Raw genomic sequence first — 26,421 nt, forward strand, 5'->3', positions numbered from 1 at the left:
AAGATCGTAAACTTTTTTATTGTATTTAATTGAATAAGATAAATTACATTTATTTGTTAAGAAATTTAAGGGCTAATATTCTACATATTGTAATAAAATATTCCATCTACACAGAAATATTAGTTAATTAAGTAACACTGTTAAAAATAGACATTTTAACTGTTTTAAGTTACAGAACACATGCTGTAATAAGACAGTAACAGAACAAGCCATTGAACTATTCTAAATAGTTTTCCAAGTAGGAGGAATGTGCTTCAGTTTATAATTGATTGTGGAAATGAATCTTCTCCCTCCCCCATTTATGGAAGCAATTCAATTTATGTGCAGTTTAGACTGTTGCTAAAATTCACTTAAGTCTCTTGCAAACAATTTGGCTCTGCAAACTGCTTCCACTTTTACAGTCTCTAAAATTAGGCAGCAATAGTAGCCACCATTCAGGACAGTTAAGGAAGATCTGTCGAAGGCACCACCAAGGGCACAGTTTCACAACCTACATGTGTCGAGTGTTGCCAAAGTTGATCCCATGTTGGTTCGCACCCTTGTTGCTGCCATATTGCAGGCTTATCACACTGTGACTAGCACGCAGCTGCTCCTCTGTGAAGTTCCGTACATTCTTCTCAGCTTCTTTTGGACCAATGCCTGGTTTACCAAATTTCTCTGCCTACAAAGTAAAAGAGAAACTTTAGCACTAAAATTTCACAGCACACACTGCATCAAACAATCTAAAACACAAACTTATGAGGACACTAAATTTATAATTTTTGTCTATTACAATATATTTGTTGCTTTCACTATGTATATGACATTAGGTACCTTTCTTCCCAATGACTGTATGCAAATGACTACAGAATTAAGGTTCTGTCGCTCCCACAAATCTACTGTCTGGAATGTTTCCTGGGCAGGCACACCCATTTGGCGAGCAACTTCAAGGAACTGGTTTATATTCTCCATGCATTTGAATGCCATTGTGCTTTGATTTATCTTTTTCACAGATCCTGGCTGAATATGGTTAACAAGCCTGCAAATTTTTGAACAATTAGTTCAGACAAAATTTGACATGTATGGTAAGTCTGACTTACAGTTGTGGCAAGTTCACAGTAACATACCTGCACAGTACAGTTCCATCCTTCAATGTGTCATAGAAGTTGTCCATATCACCTGCCACATTTATGTCCTCTCCAGTGATCACCCTGATCCATTCTAGGCATTCTTGTGCAAGCTCTTCACTGTACTTGCTGTTAATCTGGAAGAAAATAGTGAGATTAGTTTCACTAATTACAGTAAAGTACTACAGTTTATTTCATCTGAAGGTATCTATTTTCTTTTTGAACTATCTCAAACATGTACACTGGATATCAACAGCTGTAACTTTTATTCAGTTGCTGAAAATTTATCCTACACTGAGTTACTGTGCACAAGAAAAACTAAGTGCAAGAAATCTGACAGTCTTTCAGTTCCTTTTGTCCTATGAAAAATTGCTTGTTTTGCACTGTAATGGGCCAGATACAGCAGAAGACACCAGCAATGTTCTAAGCAGAGCACACACGAGTTTTTTTTATTTATGTACTGTATGGTCTGATAACACGGGGAATTGTTCATTAACAGCTTAGTGTACTAGCACAACGTGTTCAGTATATGATCGCCTGCAAATTGAAGCGGGAAAATCTGGTGATGGCGCTACTCTAAGCAACTAAACACCTTTAATAGAATGTGGCATGAGAAACTTTTACTGTAAGAATGGCACAAACAGTTCAGGAATTATTAAGCCCATATACCGCTCAGTTATCCGATGAAAAATAAGACAAAGACCCGTCGGCGACTCATTACAAACTAAGCACAAGCTCAGGATGGCGAATTATATCTGCCGTGCACTTTACAAAGAACCATCCTACCATCAATCTTTAACGGTGTAACGAAATTATGGAAATTTGGTTGGCCGGACAGGGATTTGAATCTCCGTACTGCCGAATTAAATTCTAGTGTTCGTCACATCGCACGCTCAGTTACCCACGATTATGTCACTTCGCTGACGAAAGCATAGTTTTTCTTAAAGCGCTTCCGACCCAGAGCATTCTTAAGTCTATAGTTGCCGTTCTTCCCTATTCAAAAGCGATCTCTCTCAAAGAAATCTGTCTCAGTGCTTAGTATTTAGACAGGAAAGAAAGGAAGATTAAGAGAAAGTACTTCTTCCGTACAATACACAATCAGTAGGCCTACCGTTATGCTACTGTAACAGGTTTTCAAATGCTAGTGCGTTATACGACACTATGTTGACTTTACAACTTACCACGCTTCCAGTCTGAAAACTATGTTCCTGAGGCTTAATTTCCGTTTCGTGTACTACTTTGATCCATTGTTTTCTGAATTTTACTGTTTTGGAGAAAAATACTCCACAGTAGCGGAATCTGGGTACTGTTTAAAGAACTAAGTTCTAATTTAGAACGTAACTAGGGGCAGGTGTCCCGCGTGTTACGTATCTTTAATGTCAGTATAACAATGAATTGAGCTTACAACCCATTAGTGCGTATGAACGAAAGAAATAGTTAAAAGTTCGTGGAAAAACCGGTGTGGCGTGAGCAGCTGCAGACGTTGCGACGCTGCCAAAGGTGGCGACAGCGAAAGTGCGCGCCATCGTGTGAAAGTATGCAACGCCGCCGCTGGCTTCGCACCTGAAGATTCCTGCAGTCCCCACCGAAATGGCTCGAGCGGCAAACGTTGGGCAACCGTTGTGCAAGTCATTGCTATTAAGAAAATAGCTGTATCTTACGACCCTGTTAGTACCTTAGAGCCTTGTCGCAAGAGCTTGAAGTGCTTGGCGCGGTGACTTCCACGTTTTACGATTGAGATGGTATGCGTTTATCTAAGCTATGGTAAGAAGCAATTTGTCGTGGCCATTAAACTGCATCACTAGTGCCAGCAGTGATTTAGCAACAGAAAAACGACTACATCGCCTCTGTATCGCATGAGCTATAATTAATTCACCCGCATTAACCTCAGTCACCAACTTCAACCTGTTGCTTAGACTAGCATGGGCAGCACTACACTGACGGTATATTTTATGTATAAATTCAAACACGTGTATGGTTTATTATGGGGACACGAAATGTGTAATCTGTAAGCCGCATTAACTCCTTACCCAAACGAATAATTTTAACCTTGCATCCATTACCCACCAAATTGTATAGACAATCCATGTATGCCAAATAATGACAAGACTGCTTATCAGTCATGCAGCAGAATTATAGAAAGACACTACGGGTAAACTTATTCCGTGGCTCCTATTATACTACACAATACATTCACGACTGATCTGTAGCCCAAAGGCCTCTTCATTTCAAAGTGAAGATAATCATTAAGTCAAAATACAAAACCATTGACAAAACGTGGCAACTCTAGTACCGAGCCGGAATGGAGTTTTTCCCCCTACAGAGGGCGCGCTGCAACGAAATTTCCTGTCTTAACTACGGTTGGGACAAGGGCTTATCACGACATTCTTTTCAGGGGCACTGACTTATTTAAAACTAAGACTGTCTTCGAAATATCCTACCTCCCACGGATGTTACTTCAGCAGAATGCCGTCTAAGTAGAGATATCCAAGTTTGGTATGGGTTAAGATGGCTATCAATACCTGAAGTTCATTTTATTTCATTACCTTCCTGTAAATCATTTACATGATACAGGAATTTTCGTAAGTGTAATGAACATGCGAAGTCCGTGTAGTACAAACAAAATATCTAATAGCTATTATCAATGCATTTGAGAGTACGTTTGTCATGGACATACATAAATTAAGAATTTTACACACATTCAAAGTATTCATCTATGTCAAAAGAAAGTTTTGGTTAAAAGGTAATTTTTAAGTTGTCTTAAATTTTACTTCATCTGTTACTTCCTTTATGTACACCGTCAGCAGTATTTCAGCTGTGACGAGCATTTCGATTAAGTAGACATTCAACTCCATTTACAGATTAAGTTTAACAGAAAAAGTTTTAACTACTTTGAACCGTTAACTGAGCAACAGCGACATTATCACTCGGCCACGCCCAACAAGGAATGAATAACGTCTCGGCCACGACGTTATCAAAGACTGAGCAGAAAGTAAGGATGGTGCGGGGGGGGGGGGGGGACGACTCAAGGAACCATGTCAATATTTACCTTAATCCATAAAGACGAACTACGGGACACAGACCAGGATGGACAGACAAGAATCAGCCTATTTTCCTTAATGGGTGTCCCAGTATTCTACACACTGAGGCAAGTCGCCAGTTTCCATTCAAGAAGCAGAATACTAGGGAACTCAACCACAACCACCTCATCCTAACTTATGCACTTTAATCCATTTATGGAGTGAAATCTCTGAACACTGAAGTGCTGTAGCAATCGAGTTCGAACTCTGATGCGAGAGTTACAGCATCGTTTCTATCATACTTCAGCCTGCCATCATTGCCAGCAACCAGTTTCATGTACCAATTGTGAACTTCTAGGTAACATTTCCCTGTCCCAACAATATCGTTACAGTGTGATGAGTATAGACATGGACAATTATCACATTGAACTGCCCTGAATTATTTTGTTGCTGTGAAGGCTCAATTAACCCCCCCCCCCCCCCCCCCCCGGCTCCACTGGAGTACAGATGTGTAACCTCTGCACCAAAAATCAGCAATCACAAGAACATTTTAAGATGTTCATTTGAAGGTACTGGCAAGAGAGATTGGAATAATCTTACTTCTTCGGCGACAAATCAGCGAATCACCACTCAACATGCCTGTAGTTACGAAAGCTATCGAATGAGACAACTGCAGCTTTGCTTGTTTGTGTAGTACAAAGAAATATGGATAGGTCATGTTTAAAGAATCTCTCCAGCTGTTTAGAAAATCGAGAAACTTCTGATCCGCATTTACGCGGCGTCAGGGGTGAGGTGGTATAGTTGATAGGCTTGAGGCCGGCCAGCATACCGATGCCACGAATGAGTCAGCGAGTGCGTCACACACCATATACAGCCCAGCAGCATTGTGGGACCGCGGCAGTCGAGTTCCGCGTATGGCTCTTATCATGAGACGTCACACGCTACAGTCATGTCCATATTTAGGCGTGTGGCAAGACTGCTCCACGTGCCTCCGTCTGGGAAGCGGTACTCTTCGGCCTTTCGTCCGCGGGCCGTTTGCTAATAAGTGAGCAGAACAGCTGTCGATGATATTGCACATACTTTGCTCGATTATAGGACATACCTCATGGCAGTGTTGCTGTCATGAGCGAACGCGTACCATGAAACTTTCCTGTCTGCAAAGTAACTTTACGTTATTTGAGAACTTACAAGACTGCCAGCGACTTATTTCACGGAAGTAAATTTGATTTGTTTCATGTTTATAGACTCACAATGAACGATGTCAGTGCAGTCTGCGGAGCGAGAAACTCTAGTTTAACTGTTTCGAACGATTTGAAGCACTAGGCAGCCATTCTCGACAGCTGAATTACTGGCAAATAGTGACAGTAATCTGCTCTGCGAGTGAGGAGACACTGGACACGGCGTACTTTGTTATTCACTTACTGTTCCTTGTTCGTTGTATGCGTTATTGTACTGTGTGTAGGCCTTTCGTTCCAAGTTAGCTTTGAGGTTCAGGTAAGATGTGCCTGAAAACTAATTTACTTGTTCTCAAAAAGCAGAAACTTTCTCACCTGACAGCTTCAGAAGATAAAAGCACGGAGTCAAGTTTGTCAATTTACAGATGCATGTAAGACGGTTTACTGAAGTGCGTCACTGAAGTTTAGTTATTTAAAAGAGCTTCATTCTTGTCCCGCCACTGCAGCTGACAACCTAGGGACCTCGTACGCTCATTTTGTATTATTTCCATTATAGCTGACATTCGTTGACAAATTTAGCTTTATAAAAAATTTAAGTTTCTACAGTGTAGAAATTTCAGTTTCATGTTTTTACTGGGCGACTTGTTTTGGTGTCCCTGGTCGTGCCTTTATCTCAACTACCCATCATAACAGTCTTCGTCACTCCGAAGACCAGTGTTGCCTGTCTGGCCTAGGGACTGTGACGCTTTACGTCTAACTTTATTGGAACTGTAATTCTACTTTGATTGTTACAAGAACAATTGAAGTCACAAACGCATGGGATCTGTTGCAGTCAAAGTAGCTGTAATAACGAAAATAAGAATACAAATAATTTAAGTTAGAGGCATAAAGCGTTAATCGCAAGACCAGTGACGGAAACTACATTTTCTGATATGAAACTTCCTGACAGATTAAAACTGTATCGGACCGAGACTAACTCGGGACCTTTGCCTTTCGCGGGCAAGTGCTCTACCAACTGCGCTACCCCTCGAAAGGCAAAGGTCCCGAGTTCGAGTCTCGGTCCGGTACACAGTATTAATCTGCCAAGAAGTTTCATATCAGCGCACACTCCGCTGCAGAGTGAAAATCTCATTCTGGATACATCTTCTGATGTCTAGTTCTCATAGACACGATGGGTTGCTGACAAAAGGATCTGAAGATCATCCAGGGCGATTTAAACTAGTTACACTATAATCATAGCTAAAACTGGAAAATTAACGATATACAAAATTTGAGATGTATATGAATATACATTCACATACCACAGTGACGTTTCACCGGGCTATACCTGCTTTGTATATGCAGTTTTGCGAAACGTGCATTATCAATATTCATATCCAGCGATTCCTTATTACACTTCTATTACACGTTAGTACGAATACACCACAATGATCATTCTTTTCCTTTCCTCAGAAAACACGACTTGTAGCGTAACAAGTGTTTGGTCGAAAAAGGTTGGAAATAATGGACGGCATGACGAAGGATTGAAACAAGCGTCAATGTGCTTGTCATTCAAGATGGGTCTTGACAAGGCGAGCCGGGCTTTACTTTTACAGCTGTTTTATCGAAATAGCTGTAGTGCTGGTGCTCTTCCCTAGTATCGACGCACTGAAGGAATACCGAGAGGTCCTTCCACAGCGAGGTTTAACATGATTCTTAAGCTCGACTGAAGTTTATTTGGCAATTTCTTCTTCTGGTAGGCCGAGAGCCAACTGCGCCACAAATTGTTGAGGTTACTGTTACCATGGCTGATAATGCTGGATGCTATGGAGGCTCGATCTTTAAGCAATGCAAGCTCTTTATCACGACAGCTGAACGTTCCATGGCCTAACGTTCGGAAACTGCTGCCAACAATGATTTGTTAAATGGTACTTACTGCAATTCAGGCTATCGCTGATGCAGACGGGCGTCACATTGAGCACATGGTACGCAACTAACATGTTACCGTTACGTGGAAATTTAAATAGTTTTTTAGTTTGTTCGTTATTTCGCTTCTGCCTATCCTTACCAATGTCTCCACGAAGTTTCATTGTCCTATGAGCTCTTGTTTTTCGGTGCCCTTAAAAGTAGCGAAGGTTTGATAACCACCCTGCACTTTCGATACACCTTTCATACCGCAAATCTTCAGACATACGTCAGTGTAGACCTAGTTCAGAAATAACATTCTGGCGCTGGCTAGACAATACTGTTAAATACTTTCAGTATTGTTATTAAGTCGCGTTTTCATATACGATTGACAAATTACTGCGATGCAAGTTTTCATCAGCCCCTATTTGCTCCGCGACATAGGATTTCATCAGATGGTGGACGTTTTAGATTTAAATTACGAGTTAAATACTTCGTGAATTTTTTACGTATCTCTTACAAAAACTGGTTGTGGCTTACACGTGGATTCCTTTGGAGCAGAGTGCGGTCGACATCACGGGAACTCCAGGTATGCAAGATACAAGAGACCCTACTCAGACGATGCGTTCATGTCTTCCCGGTATTGTAGCGGTGGAACCAGCGGAAGAAATGCATTCCGAGGCCCGGTCGGGTCCGCATTCCACAACAGCTCAGCCGCCTCCGTACACTTGAAACCAGGTGGGGCACCTTTTTCTGCTTCGTTTCCAGAGTTCGAATCTTAATTACTAGTGTATTCTGACATTTAGCGATCTTGCAAGACTGTACTCTGAAGAGGTTTGCAACCCGGAACAAGAACACGTTACCCTGCTTTGTATGTATTGACTGCAGAATATAAACGGGTTTGTCGACTTTAGTTTGGAAAATTTTACGTAATGAATTTTAAACTGTTCTCATGCAGTGTCATATTCAAACGCCCACCACTAGTTTTTCCTAGTCCTGCCTCCCAGTCACCACGTGAAAACATTGGCAGCACGCGAACGATATATGGTTCCAGGTATAAATTCGTTCATTCGCTTTCAGTTCTCTACATTCACTTTAAGACTTGGCGCAATTTTTGGGCCGTGGATTTGTCCCAAATTATTTCATTTCGTAATTTACATGGGGTGAGGCGTTTTGAACGATATTAATGAGTTCTAGTACGATGGAAGTTGAAGGGATAAAGCATAACAGTAAATTTATGTCATGGGAGGAACACGTAACTGAAAACTGCAAACTTTTATGTCAGCATCTGTTTTCTATTCGTTATACAACGTGACTTCAATTACTATCTTACCGATGTCGTCCGAAGATAGCAACGGCGAATTTTCAACAAAGATGGTGCATGTTCTTGGTTTCCTGCTGACATTTCTGCTGCAGTACACGTAACACGTTCACTGAAGTATACGACAAACCGCGCGCAAACTGGAAACTTAACACGAAGTTTCAAGTACGCGTTAGAGTATGGCTATTGTGGGCCCAACTAAATTTGACTGATTCACGGTAAAATACTGGCGGTAGATGGACGAAACAGTATCACGTGCAACCGCAGTGAACTGATCCCAGCAATTTGACCAAAGTAGCAGAGACGAGGGTGATAATCGGGAAGCAAGGCCATCGATATGGGCCACAGACTACAAAGCCTGTGCCACAAGAAAATTATTCACAGCAATTGCGGATTATCCGACGATGAGGACCTTCACATAACTTTTCTAATGACTCCGTGACAATGGAGCTGATTCTATCGTCAATCATTTTTACGACTGGCAGAACGTTCTGACGTTTTACAGAGACTCGAAGAATGGTGTCACCTATATGTCACTTCGAAATGTAGCCTGCTGAAGCATTCAAGAAAATAAGTTACTTTGCTTGCCGTAACAATGGAAAACTAAATGCCCTCGTACATACATCAAATCAATGTTAAGTGTCAAAATGCACTTCATGTGTTTAGTATTGCAGACTTCACAATATCAAATTCTTTGTTTGCTCATTGACAAATTTACAAGGAATTTGCAACACAACGTGTGTCGCTGTCGCTTAGATTTTAAGCTCACTGTGGCCTAAGCAAAGTAATGCTTAATCTTTCAAAAGAACTGCATGATACATTCTTTGCTCGAGTATTCGCAAAAATTCTACGTCACCTATATATATATATATATATATATATATATATATATATATATAACTTAGTTCAATGCTCCTACACGATTCCCAAGAGTATCTTATTTTAAAGATTTTTGCCAGAGCGTCTAAACTCTGAAAATCAGTGCCACTACACTGAACGAATTACTTCAGTCTACGCCATGCTGGAAACTGCCCGCGAAACTTCGGTCCACGGCGAGTTTTAGTAGTTGGCATCGAAGTTGTGCTACGTGTGTGCAAGACAGACTGGAAAGAAGTGGGCGGAACGCCGTAGCGCGCTGGTCAGCCCTGCAGCAAAGAGGCAGCTCGCAGCCGCCCCGCCGGCGCCAGTGACGTGGCCATGGCTGTGGGTGTGGCCCGCCACGCAAGGAATGCTTTAAGGGCAGCCCGCCCCATTCATCCAGTTTAAAATAAATGTCTAAGAACGGACGCGAGGGGCCCCGTCACCAGGAAGTAAGGCAAACAAGGAATGCGGGACTACGCCCCATTTCCCCTCTTCTACTTGTGATGAACTTTGTAGACATTTTCGGAAACTTTCCATGTTAGGCAACACTGACGTCTTCACTGTTCTGCGTTTAAGGGCTATCCAGATTTCACAAACTAACCGAGCACGCTGAAAAGTAATGGCTCTCAATTTTTATTCTGGTTTCAATGTCGTGCCACCAACTGAAATCCACAGACGAATGAAAGCTGTGTACGGTGGTAATTTCATCTAAATCAGTAGTGTGCAGCGTAGGGTAGTACGTGCTCGTAATGAATGTATGTGTGTGTGTGTGTGTGTGTGTGTGTGTGTGTGTGTGTGTGTGTGTGAGCGGACTGCAGCGTAGGGCATCCGAATCATTTGCGAAGTCAGAGAAAAATCGTCGGATAGACACGGCTCTCAGTTGTGTGTGGCGTGTGTACAGGCCATCATTGCATCACTGCAGCACGGTGGGTGCTACGAACGTTCACTCTTGACGGGAGACAGGACAACAGTTTATCATGCGTTTTGAGCGTGAGTAATGGATTCGTTAACAACATTGTGACAGGTGATAAACGTTTCACCACTCTGACCCCTGAAACTAAGATATCAGTGCAGTTCCGCCACAAAGACAACCAACACCGGCCGATGAAAAAGGCCATGCCATCAGCACGCAAAGTCTCAGTCTTCTAGGATGTCCAAGATTTATCGCACATTAAATTCATGCCTATAATGCACCACAATCTCGGCAATGTACTACGTGACCTGTAAAATATTGAAAGCACGAATTCGAAGAGTTCGTCCACATCCGGAGCACCCTCTCCTTCAACCATGACAATGCCGGACTCTACACGAACGCTGCGACATCTGTACCAATCCGACGTCTTGGGTTGACGGAACTGTCATACTCTATACTCTGACTTGAACCCATCCGATTTTCATGTTTCTAAAACGAACACCGAGGACTTTGCTTTGATAGTGATGAAGCGGTGCAACCAAAGCCAACGTTCTACAGTGACTCAACAAATCAGTCTCGTTGGGATGAAATGTGTTCGTCGCCAGAGTGACGATGTTGAGAAATAAATATGTAGACATTATGAATAAATACGTAGAATGTTGATAAAGTGTTTTTAAGAAGCTTAGTGATTTCACAAATTCTGAGGCATTACTTTTCAGCACGCCCTGTTACATGTCCGCTCTCTGCACTTCGTTTAAGAAGCATTTTCGTTGCCTCGTAATTCCTGTTTCGCCACGTGCTGTTTACAACATATAAGGTTGTTGTTAGTTCAGAGGAGCTTCGCCACCTGGAAGCATGTGAAGTCGTCATGCAGTGCCTCTCGGCTGGACAGTGGCAGGCTGTTTTATGACGGGTCAAGGCCGCGCTTAACGTGGACGTAAGCCATGGCGCTGGCGCTCACCACTAAATATATCGCGCCGTACGCTTATCAACGCTGCCGTTATCAGCGCCTCCGGTACATTCCATAGCTGGCGTTGTCCAAGTCTACTCCCTACCATTTCACCACACGGGAGTAGTTACGCAGTGGTACGACTTAAGGACCTATCCTGAACTGCAACTGAGGAAAATATCCTCAAGAAAACAAAGGAAATTATGAAGTTCCTAATGCTGATGCGTTAGAAAATTTCGCTCTTGTGCTTCTTTCACACTATCCAGGCGATTCAACTTTCTCAGAAACAAAGTTCATGTTTAGATCACGTTCTCAACTTACGATATGACAGCTGCAACGTATCCTTTTTCAGCTCTGACAGTTATGGAATTACTAACTACGTCAAATATTTGCTCCAGCAAAACTTGGATTTGTTTACATTACCCGTAGGAATACGTGACGCTTAAGCACCCCACCCCCTCCCCTCCGGCTGCTAGTGCTCTTTTTCATTACTGTGTCAATACTTCAATTCTTATTTTGAAGGGTTGTAATAAAATGACAACCCCGTTACACGTCAATTGAATGTCGTCTGTCAGTGGAGTTATTTGTTCGTCCACTGTGGCGAAAGTAACCTTTATGTAAGTGAAAGTGTAACTATTAATCACTTAAGTCATTTTAAGGCTTCGAGTTGTGAAATTTTAGTAAGTATTAAAGCTCAGAACACACTGACATTAGCAATTTATTGTACAACATGGTATTGCAGCAGAGTAGAACACCAGCGCCTTTTAGTGCAGTTTATTTCTTGGCGTTTCTGTTTAGTGTAATTTTTCATGAAGTATCAACGATGAAGTCTGGCGGAAGATTTCTGTAGGGTCTATGTTTTCATAACAAGTAACCACAAAACTTATCAGATGTGCTAACAGTATGGTGGAACAGCCTTCTAGTGTTCGAACGATGTTACGGTACACACAAAAGTCACTGCTGACGAAAACACAAGAAAGTATCATCCTAAACATCAGATGCGCAAGTCACGCAGTCCCTATAGGCGTTTTCGGCCTACGAACTGCGGCCCTTACTGCGGTGGGCTGGAGTGGCTTAATTCTGAAGCTTAAATTATGAGATTGGAAACCTAATTATATTTGATTGTCAGGAAACTTAACTACTAACAAACGATCGGTTGACATTGTACTGAGGTATCACGGAATCTTAAATCTGGCAATGAAAGTAAGGGCGTTGGGGAATAAAAATTGCGAACGGGGCCGAAAAGTATCACAAGCAGGTTTAAATGAATGGTGTTCTGCAGAGCAGCTCGTAGAAGGAAGGCTGAAGAAGCTAAATCAAACTGCTCATCGTGCTGAAAACTAACGTGTGCATGGCGACTTACGTGCCTTAAATTGGGCAAATGGAAGGCAATATCTTTAAGAAGATACTCTTGCAGGAATCAAAAGAAATTACCTAACTTCTGGTAGCAAACTCATACTGACATTCTCAATAAATTAAAATCTAAATATTGCTTTGAAGTGCAGTGTGAAGCTTCTTTTGAAGAGCAAGTAGTATTCGGATGAATAATTTGTTTTCATTGTACTTTTCAAACCAATTACGTGGCGGATGCTAATTGATACAGAACCGGTCTTGAAGGTAACTTAAGATGTACGAAGCAGGCCGCTACAGTATGTAGCTATCTGATATGGGGTGACAATACTATTTTTGTGATTCATAATTATTTTAAGAACTGCGAGTTTTGAATGTTGACTTATGACAACTGGACACAGACCAGTCCTCAGTGAAAGCAATCTAATTTCAAGGCTTTTAAATTAGATAAGCCATTATGAATTTCAGTGTATGTTGAGGCAGAGCTTGTCTTTTTTTAGAATCACTCACTGCGCAACAGCGTTTACACACCGGGATTAGTCATTACAGCAATGTAGTACCTGAGGACGCTACTGAGTATGAAACGCGTTGTGAAAACAAGAGCCAAATTTAACTTTTAATTTCACAAATATCTGTTTCCTACATCCGACTATACGTATCACTGTACCTTAAATTGCTAACTTCTTTGTCTTGTGATTGAACACGAAATGAGCAATCTTCGTTTATACAGACATTAAGTACAGGCTCGTGTGCTACGCCAGGCACGGTATGCGGTTACGTGGTGCGATGCATCGCAGTCGGATTCGCAGCTTTTGTTGCAGCAAGGCGCACGGTAAGGAAGCTTGTGGTCTGGGCGTGCAGGCGTGGCCTACGTTGCCGCGTCTCCCCAGAAGGCAGGGCCCGGTATCTTCTGTTTACAGGGCACCTAAAGCACGCGCTATCTCGCACCGACCGCCAGTTGGGACCAGACCGCTCGCAGCCATTACCGCTAAATATAGCTATATGAGCCATAAACAGCTCTGCCTTACTGTTAAGACCCCACAGGTGCTGTCGGCTGCCATCATGTGAGTTGACCGCAGCCAAATCTTACTGTGCGCAGATTGAGCACACCTGACATTCGATTTAGTTTTCCGCTTATCCTCTACTCATTTTTCTAATGATTTTATCTATTTGGGTACTGGTGTTCAGTTTCCTGCACTAGTGACAATCTTAATGAACGTTTAAGGAAACGCTTCTTAGTCTTAAGAGCTCATTCTTAAATCACCACCTCTCCAACATGAACTATCAAACCAATATTTCTCAGAAATTATGCTTCCTTTTTTATTCCCAAAATCAAGACGTCTATGACTTTCGAGTCTAGCAAACTATGCATTTCGTCAATGCTACCAATAAGATCGACCGTATTAAATCGTCCCGTGCACAATCACGCTGCTTTTTGGGTTAATCTTTTATGTGTCACGTCGATGGTGCTAGCAATTTTTCGAAGCCTGTTTTATTGCTAGCTTGCTTGATAGCGAGTCAAAAACTTATTTTCTCTACTTTTCCCTGACATCAGGAAAGATTTACGATCCTTATTAAAACCCACTACATTGGCAATCAGATCACGAAATCTGTAATTTTGATGTCCACTAGTCTTTCAGGCTTTTGTATTGCCGCAGCCTATTCTCATTAAATGAGAAAACTAAAAACCCTTTGCCTATTTTGTCCTACATTATCTACGTTTTACGCCACTTGAAACGGCTGATCACTGTACGACGTCCTTTATAGCACAGATGTAATAGCAGCCGCATCTTTACACTTAAATTTGGTACCTAATAAGGTAATCTAGCCGAAAAAAATTTCCCGGTGGTTTTAAGTTACGCTGCTGCAATAGGATGCGCATAGCTTTCTATCGGTTCATACTAAATCCACATTTACCTACTGAATACCCGAACTCTGCAACTTACCAAAACTTCGTTTCATCATTACACATCTGCAACTAGCAGTGTTCTATTTTCTCTTGGCCAATCACCATAACATGCCAGCATGTCATTCTAGAAGTATAGTAATGTTAAGCTGAAGAGTATTGCATTTTATTACTAAATTTAAAGAAACTTAAATATTTTAACTGAAACAATGAGAAAGTTTTTCTTTAAACTGTAAGAAGTTTCGATTGCCAGTACTTTTATTCAGAGGACATAAGCTAACTGTAAAATTTAAACTTTCAGAAAGAAAAGTCAGACTTGGCGCAGAACCAGAGTATGCTATTTGATCGAATGTAAGCTTTCGAATTCTAGCCAAATTTTAGGGTGAGCCGATTCAAACGAAGCTAAACGACAAAAATTCTCATTTGTCTACCTGAAAAGTTGAGAAATTCGTGTGATCAGTGGCCCCTTGCTAGACATTTCCTGAATTGCGAGTTTCAGGTCCTCCAGTTATTAACCACTAGCAATTCGTGTTACCACAAACTTAAATTGGCCTTTCAGTTATCTTCACTAGAAGAACTACAGCACAACAGCTGAAGTGAAAATCATTATTGAAAAAACAGACTTACGGATGAACGCTTTCATAATTTCTTATTGCACACCTTTTGTTAAGATCCAAATTTCACACTGGAGACATTTGCAATATCTTAGGCTTAAGACAACTTCCGCTAATCACTAAGCTGTTTCTTCCAAAGTGCCATGTCAGACACTAGGAACTTTTCAGTAAAATTAATTCCTGAACAATACACGCTACACTTACTTTCTGCGATGTCAAGATTTCTGATCCAGGTTCCAAATGATCACTAAAATTTTACGCCAGCCCTCCCAGGTAATTATCTTCGTGTGAGCAACAACTACCAGCTAATTTGACCCACAGTGCTCTGCGAGGTATCCCTCTGGATTCACTTACGGCTACAGTGGAGTCATCCACGAAGTGGAGACCCTTCTAGAAGCTTTACAACTTGCGTAAGACTGATTTGGGGGAGGGGATCAAACAGCCAGGTCATCGGTCCCATCGGATTAGGGAAAGATGGGAAGGAAGTTGGCCGTTCCCTTTCAAAGGAAGCACCACAGCATTTGCCTGAAGCTATTTGGATAAATCACAGAAAACCTACATCAGGATGGCCGGACGCTGTTTTGAACAGTCGTCCTCTCAAATGCGCGTCCAGTGTGATAACTGCGCCTTTCTAAAAACTAAGAAGATTGAGAACTTCGAGACTATTTTGCGGTCTGTTCCTGGACAACCTCTTTCGAAGAATGTTGACACCACGATAAAATTTAGTTTAGACATGCAGTATGGGGCGAATTAAGCCTTAAAGACGCGAAATGTCAAAGTTTCCGAGCCGCACCCAGACTACTGTTCATCAAGATCAATACCTCTGCAGCGTACCTAATACTGGACAACGCTCCGCGCTGCTATAGGAAAGGGACAATGTTCTTATTTTGGGGCGCTCACTCCCAGCGCTGGATAAATGAGATTGGATCATGTTTACACTATCATCTGTTTTGCCATGACAATGGCTAATCTACCGAAAATTTACACCGGCTACCGTATGTTTCCGTCACCCACGAACACTATAAAAATTACTGGAAAAGCATCTAGAGTGAATGTTAATATATATGAAAAGCTCTTTCTAAAGCTATGCTAGAACTTCAGTATTGCTTTTATTTATTTGCTATTGACGAGACGCTAAAACATTGTTTCTGCCAACTCGTCCGGAACTAACCAGTCTAAGGTATGCTGACGGAAACACCTTACCGAGTCAAGTTCTCGGTGTCAGATAAAGTAATCGAAGTCTTAGGTAAAATTTAGACTGGACCGGCAAGGTATCTTGAGAGCACCACTGAGGTTCCGACGACCCACGAATGCAGCTACATTAACCGATAGGATATCTAACAGCTGCAGTAAAACGCTGGACGTTGGGCTCTTAACGGTAGGCACTCCTGAGGCGTGCTGGCATTCAGGTCTGTGCACTCCAAGCAAAGACACTCCACACCACGACCTTGGACAGAGCAGCTGGCTGCAACGTGGCTGTATCGCAGTAGATTGGCTGTTGCTGCTGCAGCAGTAGTATGCTGTTCTGGCTATTGCAGCCGCAGCAGCGGCAGAAGCAACTGCCCCAGCTACGCACAAAAGATGCTTTCGCAGAATGGAGTTAGAGCGAACAGTTCCTCTTCAAATATTCCGGCGACCTTATAGAAAATTTGCAGGTGCCACCAAGGAGAGGTTCCCATTACTTTGTTTATGAAGTGGCCATCCCCGTATATCAATTTCCCAAGCAGGGCAGGTATGAAGCAGATTTTTGTATTATAGTTTATTGATTATACAGTAAAACCATAGGTTTCAAGAATAGTTAACTGCAAGGCAGTTAGCTTTTCTGGGCAGCTATAGGGAAATCTTAGGACAAACTGATTCGGTAGAGGTTCTGATTTCTGTACGAAATACTTTCACTATTCCGTTACCATGGGTACCTATGCCGCATCAATGAAAGCTAATACCAGATAAACTAACCTCCGTGATTTTTTAGTGTAAGAATTTACACAGATAATTTTACTAAACTTTAAATTTCAATGCATATTTCTCTTTGTTAGAAACCACACGTTACTGGCATATATGATTCACATTTTTTGTGATTTTTGAAACTAGCCATACGGAAATTTAGGGACTAAAACAAGAAATACGCGTGATGTGTTCGAAACTATACGGAGATTTATGCCTTAGTGACAGCGTATATATTTATGAGGAAACTACAGGCAATCTGCGGGAAACAATATAGCGAAACAATTTGAAATCACTAAATTTCTTTGCTGCCTGGTTTTGAAAATCTTTTCAGGAGTTTCCTCTTAATGACCCCACGTCTGGGTGCTATCGAAAATATTCAGGATCATAAATCTTCCGTTGTCAAATAGCTAACTGACTCAGAGCGACAAAGATCTTGTACGGTATGCAACGCTGTTTCAACGAGGGCATATGTTATCGAGGAGATAATCTTTACGTAGCAGGTTAGCGGCCACGTGTGAAAGCTCTCTTAGAAGGTTCTGCTGCCGCTGCAGCCACAGGATGTAGAAGCCCAAGGCGTGCGCAGGCAGCAACGCCCACATGCCCCCCTCGCACCTCCACCGGACACTGGGAGAAGCGTGCCTCGCACTAACAATTATTCATCGAATTGTGCAGTGAAAATTAATCAGTCGAGGGTACGTTACTCACAACTGCTAGTTCAGTTTTAAACAGTCCTGATGTTTATAAAACTTAACTTGTCCACAAATATTAGCGACTTTCCCGTACTCTATACAATCCGAAAAATTGTGCAAGTCTTCATTAATAAGACTTGTGACTTACGAAACCATAATTGCATAAGATCCACTACATTATTATGTGTTCGACACCTGGCAGCTGCACCTATTTGTGGAACGTACTGAAACATTAAATGCTAGCCAGTTTTCATGAAGTTCTCATGCGGCTCAGAAATGCATTTCACTTATCAGTTTCAGTGTATACATAAAACTCTTGACAGCTCTGTGGAAGAAAGAACTATAAGCCACGTTTTCTTTGAAAGCCGTCTGAGTTATGTAGAAAGCTAACTTCTCTGGAGAAAAGTTACGTCGGCCAAATGATTTCTCCAGAAACCCGTTTCCTGTGATTCCTGCAAGTAAGACGACAGTTTACGCCTAATCCAACAGAAAGTTGTCTTTCCACGAAATGCCTCAGTATGGAACGAGGTACTTCACGAACAGTATGCAAAACTACGTACGTTGTTCTTTGATATGCTGTTCCGAGCAGACATTTACCGTGGTAAATAATCTGCCCGAGGAAACTACCATTCTTACCGAACTGTGCTTTAGAAACAGCTATAGGCGTCCTGAGAAACTTATGGGGCGGGCGGCGCAAGAATAAAACCAAATTGCCTTTTTATTGAGTTGGTCAGTTTCGAGAGGTGTCTTGGTCCGAGCCAGGTAATAACACCATTTATTAAATAAACAAAAAATGGAATGCGAAATCACTGAAATGACTTCTAGAAGTTTGCGAGAATTCTGCAATGAATAAAAACTACGTATTCCTGGAGAGGTGGGCCAAGCGGCTCTTGCCGCCGTCTCCCACCCCCTTCCCCTTGCGGACGTACGTTTGTAGCTGGCTTCAGCTTCGTCGTCTATGTACCTAGCCGCTGTGAAGTAAAGCGAGCAAACGCACTAAGCAAATCTTAAATAGCTACTTTACTTGCCGTATAATAGTCTTACTATTTGACAGGCATCCACGACCTATGGTCAATGAGGATTCACTTTTTAGGTAGTGCATAAAAAGTGTATTAAGAAATATTCCCATTATGTAACCTGGGGAAACTATTAGATACTCTTATGACTAAAAGGAGTCTGAAGTACTAGGTGCACTTTCATACCGTTATTGCAAGGAGACTGGACCGAACGTATAGTTACAAGTACATTAATCCGATATCTTCCCAGAACAGGCGCTGGAAATGCTCTACGCCAGCTTCCTCAACCTATTGGAAATAACGGTGACACGCTAAGCGCACTATGACTTACAATTCCAAATATTTAATTTGGATATGTGAACTGCCAAATTTTAAAAATTGCGTGAACTTTTCGTTATGAAGTCGCCATTAATATTACCTCGTTTCTTAGGCATAATGCATTTCTGAACATTTTGCATCATTAGAATGCTGACTGTTAGAAGCACATAATCTACGAATGTAGAAGACTGGTCACTGAACACTTAAACAAGGGTAGAGTTATTTAGTCTGTTCTTGAGAAATGAAGTATTGCACGTTTTAGTCCAGCAATCGTAAAACAGTAGGCCAGAAAATGAACAGTCAAGTTTATGCATACAGTAATGTCGTGAAGCAGTCATATTCAGCATCAAACTTTCGTAAACGTTAATAATGGTCAACAAAATTCGGGCTTTTCTTGATACTACCCAGGATTGGTTGCACCATTCGAAAGTTAGAGTTCCTTATGGAACCTATCAACACTGCACTTTTTCATTTCCCTCACCCAAAATAATTTGCGTACCGTATCTCATTTGTTATTTAAGGCTTCCAACTGATCAGTCTCAGTTGATATTGAGAAAGCAAAATCTATTGCTTCGTCACCAGCAGTTTCCCGAAACTAACCACCGCACAAATACATAAATTAATCACAAACGGTCCAGCGTGCTGAACGTCAAGCTACTGACTAATTGTTCAGTTACCTTAATGTTGTTACCATATTTTGGCTCTGATTATTAAGGGTGTAGCAAAGTGCTAAGCACGTATGTTCTTGTAAGCGGCTGCACGTGGCTTGGGAATCGGCCGACACGCAGCATACTCCCAATAAGTAAAAGTGGGGCAGCACACAACCGTGACTCATGGACCGCGAGCCAAATACGGGCAAAATGCGAAGTGACTCACAAGGTTGCATTCCCTTTCACGATGCCAGATTCTTTCATTTTCGGCTGTCGCCGCACCGGTCTTTGCTCTTTCGACTTTCTCCCATGTGTGGCAGCCGTACTTTGTCAAAGTGTCAAGGTCCTGAACTGGAAGCTGGCCAAAACATGTGACGTTAGCACCACAAGTGTAGCTAACGTCGCTCGACAACTAATTATTCACATTGCTCTCCACATGGGGAAAAAACCCTTTTTTGAAACCCAGCGTCTCAACATACCTTCGGGGGGTTTGACTTTCCATCGAGCAGACTGTGCGAGTTTAAACGCCTAACTTCTGAACCGTTCGGAATGAAGTCCTTCAATTAGTTGCTGTTTAATAACTTTGAACTAAAGAAAGCTGTACCTTATGAAACCTATTCGTTAACTTTTTCACGGAAAAACTATTTCCCTATTACACAACCGACGAAATTTAATTACAATGCGCCATTAGAATACAACTTGCCAAAGTTCATATTTTGCCATGTTCATGTAATGTGTTGGGCCGAGAACTTAAGACGGGCTCTCGCGCACATACAATCGTAGAATCAATGGAAACCGTGAGAAATGCAACTTGAGGTTTCCTTATGGTGGCATTTCAGAAGTACAGACTAAGTTGATAGATTGAACTCACGAGCTGTACTATTACAGCTCTTCCTGAAAGTGAAATGTGATCAGCTAGGCAATGTCGACACTTATTGCCGACTGCAGCATCATGTGAAGTATTTCGTTGTCTTATTGCAATATGGAGGTAAACCCATTGTGTGCATATAGTTCTGCTTGTTATTTTTCCCCGCACGTGTTATTCCGAGCATTCAACATCGCACAACCCCTTATCCCGCTGCCATGAACAGGGACTGACCAATTATCTTAGATGTTTATATCTGTAAAGCAGGTGGAGGCACCAATTTCCTTTAAGTTCCACAGTTGAGGGTTTACACCTGAAGCTTAGCCCAGTACCTCTAATGTGCCTTTGCACATTTACAGAATCCAACAAAATGTCCGACGATTTAGATCTAACCAGAACTCCATGATCCACCGAACTGCTTCGCCAATACACTTATCTCTGAACTATTATGCTTTCACTCATTTTTTGTTACTGAATTAAATTTCGCTTGATGAGCTGATATACGTCTTGGCATTAGAACAGCTGGGCGAGGATGAAGTTGGGCGACTGACATTTTATCATGGTTTCAAGGGATATGACCAACGTCGGCCGTTATTGTACGGGAGGTTTCAAAGTTTTAGAGCGCAGAAGCGTGTAAGAAGACTCCGTTGCCATGTACAGTCGAGATCAGCATGCCCAAACTTATTCAAGGAATTAGATATAGTAACTACTGCTCAGTACATTTATTCCTTTATGAATGTCAGTCCTGCGTCTCCTTTCACATTCCTGAGCGAAGTAGTCTTTCTGGAAAAGCACGAACAGAAAGAAGACCATGTCCAGAGTTTTATATATTATACGGAAACTTTTCGAGATTTTTGATCAGGGAATCTGAGCTATCTATAGTACATTGCAGGATAAATATATATAACAGCGATCACTGATGAAATACACGAACAGGTGGTCAATAAGGGAGCCACGGGGATTAAAATTGCTATAATACGGGAGATCCCGGGAAGTACAGGAGAGTTGGCCACCTTAGGATTAAGGCAAGAAGTCACCGCGATTCAAAGAGCGTCACTGATTTACGGAAGATCAATGATGGTCCGAAGTTAGTAACGAGATGGCTTCTTTTAATTAACACTTATGTTTAGAATATAGGTGACAGTTCTGGCTTGACACTGCCGCTGGAAAGTGCTCCGTTTAGTACAAACATATGAACCTATGAATTTGTTGCAATCTGAACAATTACTATTAATCGCTATTGCCTATCCGAGCACTGCGGAGTATATTCCTTTTGCGATTTCGCTGCACAGTTATATTTGAACATCAAGTTAGTAACTTAACAACCCACCTTCGAGAACATATTCCACTTACACTGGTAAGGTAGCAGAATGTAAGAAATGGTGCTATTAAAAAGTCTTAATGTGAGCTTTGTGTAGCGAAACATAAGTAATCAGCCCCAGACAGCTGCCAATTATCTTACGAAGTTGCACCTGAATTAGGTTTTAAATGCTGTTTTTAGTTCTCAATGTTGGTTTAGCTAAGACCAAACAATATTCAGATACATGTATTTTGCACGAAGTAATCACTACCTAACCACCTTGCGAGGAAGTCCAATTTATTTATCCCAAGAAAGTTTAGCTAAAGTTAATGTCGTGATGGAGAATGCTGCACGGTAGGAGTAACAAGGAATAATTTCTCAGAGCTGACTTGTTGCTTTGACGCCTGCGATGCTATCGATGGACTCGTTGCCTCAAAGAGGACAAGGACGCGCTGGCCTCGCGCCGCGCGGACAATCCAACCGGTTACCGCCGCCGCGTCGACAGCCACCATTCATAATACCAAGCGCACCCAAATTGCTCAAGCATCATGTTTCACCTATGTACCCTAACAGCGCTACTTGCTTATAGAGAGAAGCTGTATCTTATTGCGTAATACAATGGGAACCAAGCACGGATGCACGAGGTATCTTCGCAAGATGTTAGATGCAAACGAAACTGATGTGGTTCTGTTTCTGATCTCTGGGTAGAGAGAAAGATTAGGGTTTAACGTACTGTCTACGCGGTCACGGGACGAAGCGAAATCTGAGGAAGGCCTTGAAAGGAGTTGGGCCGTGCCCTTTCCAAAGAAGAAAATTCTGGCTTTTGCCTTAGAGTTTTGTGAAGATCGCGAATTGAGCCTCTGTCCTCCCAAATACGAGCCCAGTACACTTCTCGCTTACACCTGTCTTAGGCAGTCGCCAACTGGTTTCCAACTCTTGCTTGCAATATAAACACATGCAACATTGCATTTGTGTCCGAAACCAAGTAGCAATTTTATTCCTACTCTGTCTTTCTGATTTAACCCTGGTACTATACTACAGCAAATTCGTATTTTTAAGTACTGCTTTCCGCGTGGAGTATCGCCAACATTCGCTCCAACTTAACATGTTTCGGCGAAGGAACGGCGCAGAGAACTATAGAATTAACAGGTTTCTAGCTTGAGAGCCCCGAGACAGATCCAGTAAATTGCTACAGTCCCGACGTTGAAAAAATGTTATGTTACAGAATACAGATTAAGACACTACCTACAGAATTTCTACATTATCAACACGTTTTAAACAATTTGAGGATTTATGGGAATATTCATTACTGTTACAGATCTGCCTTACAAGAACAGCAAATAAAAACGGTATCTCGCGTGCCTTCAAGCTTCCAAGTAACAAAATTTATAGATTGTGTGCTGAGCAGTGTCAATTATCACAAAGAAACCAGCGCCAAAACATTCATCCTAAGAGTAAAACCGATGACTAGCACAAGCGTGAATTGTATTAGGCAAGGGGGGGGGGGGGCAGGAAAGCTAATGCGTGGTTTATGCATAACGAAAAAATACTGTTCACGTAGCCCCACACTCTGTTACACAACAGTACGCGAAACATTCAGTCACTGCAATACACTGCATAGCAACAATATCAGAACAGTGGTGTTTATGTAGAAGTTATCTGCACCCTCACGAGGTTAAATTGGAATATCAGTTTTACAGTCGCATTAACTTTATTTAATCCGTTAGAAGTTGCTGGTGAAATATTTGGGGAAAAAAGGGGGCACGAAGTATTACTGTTTACTATAGCACCTCGAATGTCCATTACCTTCCACACTGACTTTCCTGAATATTAGTCAACGTCGTGATGGCTCCTTTAAATAGATCACATCGTATTTTCTTAGACCATGCTTCCTGTTAGTCTGGACTTAAGACTTTACTTTTATTCGGTCCTTAATGAACTATTTCATTTTTTAGTTTCAAGTTCAGATACACATACCACCAATCTTTTCCGAACATTCCTACAATCTATGACTAATGACAACATGCTGAAAGGAACTACTGTAACCTCTTAATATCCAGCCTGGTACAACCAGTACTTATTTATTAATAGTTTTCGACAAACATATATAACGCTTACAAAGAAATAAGTTCACGGTTAGGTAAGGCTACACAATAATCCGACAGATAGCTGACCTGCGCAAACTTAAAAAAAAAAAAGAATTGGCGTGCAAGAGCAGCACAAATGCTCAACTTTCGTGCATGCAAGCCGCGCTAACGAAGGGGAAAAGTTACAAGCGTGCTAAGTTTGGTCAATCCTACCATCTGCGCATCCGCTTCTTCGCCTAGTTTACAGAGGCAAGTTCCGAGCCTCGCCAGCTACAGCGGAAACATGTCAGCAGCATATAATGCTGGAGGGCAAATGAAATCGTGGGCGTCGAACAAGCATTCCAAAAAGACTACAGTTCTAGGGAAAGAAATGCATTACCTTTACTACTTCAATAAGCGCTGTATTAACCTAACAGCAGCCACTGAAAGACGGCGAACCACACCAGTTTAATGAAACGAGGTTTATGCAGGGAAGAGGCGCCCTGAGATGGAAAAAGCATGTGACTAGGAGGAATGCCACAGTTTCTTTTACACCTCCATGTTCCGTCTTCTCCATCTCGCCTCGAGTTCCCCACAATACAGAGGCATAACATTGGCCCCATACTGTGGTAAAAATTTTTATCTTGCCCGCAGAAAGTTATATCCACCATCTTCACTTCATTAGCAAGTGTTACAAAGAGAACTTTGAGTACATCAACCATTTATCTGGAGCCTACTAATTCCGTAGTGCCATCTTAACATGTCGCTAAAAATTGCCTTTGAAGTTGCTGAAAATGCTAACCCCGACCTCCACGGTTTTCATAATTAACCGCGTATTTTAGTAAGTCAAAATTTCATAACTTCACGATTATGTTATCACTCACTTATAAGCACTTCTTTTACGATATTAATGTCAAACGTTTCATCACACGAACTAATGCCTTTGTTTCCGAACCTGGTAACTGCGCTTCTGCTTCATACACTGAGTTGCATTTTGAACCGACTTTGCAGTCTTACAAAGTCGGCTCAAAATGCAAACCTAGACCCGATGCAGAAAAGCGCGACAATCTCCCTGCTGTAACTTTGTTGTATCAAAGCAGACGCAGCTTTCAGCGCTGGCATAAACCACATTTCCACCACTCAACAATACTGCCACGTTACGAAGTAGCAACAACCAAATCATAACGTTGAAATGGTATTTGTTACCTTACCAGAGTGCATTCATTAACACAAAAGCGATTAAGAATCTTTAAGCAAATCGACATTTTTACGCCGTTCATTATTCCACGGCAACAAGAAGCAGCGATAAACCAACGACACTACACAACATTGAATACACCAGCTTTTACCAGATAATATGCACCGAAAGCGCGGCAGAACACCACCTCGCGAGACTTAAGATGTTATTCACAAACACTTGCTCGAGAGAGATGACATTGCAATTTAAGCGCTTCCGACAAAAAATAACTATATTGTTAATTACAGCAAGGTTAGTTGAAACGACTTACCTTCCTCTGGGCTTCAGCGGCAAAGCCGGACTTGGCTGCTCTGTTGTTTGCCATCGTATGTGCTTGCTCCTGTTCTCTATAGCAACACGGCTCACGCTGGAATGACAGTTACGCGCCCGGTGCTTCGAGTTATCGAACCCTCGTCCACGGTGACGTTCGCGCACACCATTGGTCCGAGGGCGGCGCGAGGGTGGGGGAAAAGCTTGTTTGAGCTCACTGGTTCCAGCAACAGCTACATCCTGACTGACGTCATCCTCTAACGTCTTCCCGCCAACTTTCAAACCGCTGAAGAAAGCGAGCGCGCAAAATTTATTACTGCCTTCGTATCGCAACACATCTGTTTTTTTGACTTTTATATCCTATCTTAATTTTTGTATTTCTTGAACTGTCATTAAATTTGATGATTTCTTACGCTGCTGAACATTCGATATTCTGCAACAGCTGCGCAGCAAGTTGCCGATTCATATCTCTTGCGTCAGGTCGTTTCCTTCCGTGCTAAGGAAAGAACTGTAAACTACGTTTTTACGAACCGCTGCAAGAACTGTGTATCAAACCATATTAGAGTCGTGAAAAATATCTATGCCTAAAAGTTAGTGGTTCTCAAGTTATGACACTGTGAAAAAAATAGCACTTTCTGTGTATGGTGTATCGTGAGATTATGATAACTAATTACCTTTCAACCTGAATCATGCTTGAGGCGGAGCATGGATGAGCTTATAGTATTCATTAACTTTTCCGTTGGTATTCTGAAGAACATGCTAATATTCACAATGGAAAAACAAGATACTATTCCTGATGCATTACAACAGTTTACATAATCATGAACTGGTTTCCGGATTTTTAGGCGAAACTGACAGTCATATCCACAGACGACATGAGTGCAGACCGGAGATATACAACATAAATTATATACTTAGAAAAATAAATTCGATTCTAGTAACCATGCCATTTTGTGACAAAATA

General features: G+C 41.8%; 1 protein-coding gene across 1 annotated transcript; it reads right to left on the reverse strand.

The window, feature by feature from the left end:
• LOC126183400 (myophilin) lies at positions 1–25,607 on the reverse strand. The gene is made up of 4 exons (XM_049925346.1): positions 25,459–25,607; positions 1,107–1,243; positions 814–1,018; positions 1–661 (listed from the first exon to the last, which is right to left on the reverse strand). The coding sequence occupies exons 1-4, from the start codon at positions 25,510–25,512 to the stop codon at positions 491–493; spliced, it is 567 nt and encodes a 188-aa protein (XP_049781303.1). The 5' UTR covers positions 25,513–25,607; the 3' UTR covers positions 1–490.
• Positions 25,608–26,421: the final 814 nt, after the last annotated feature.

The sequence above is a fragment of the Schistocerca cancellata genome, chromosome 4, assembly GCF_023864275.1.
Source record: "Schistocerca cancellata isolate TAMUIC-IGC-003103 chromosome 4, iqSchCanc2.1, whole genome shotgun sequence".
NCBI classification, from domain to species: Eukaryota; Metazoa; Arthropoda; class Insecta; order Orthoptera; family Acrididae; genus Schistocerca; species Schistocerca cancellata.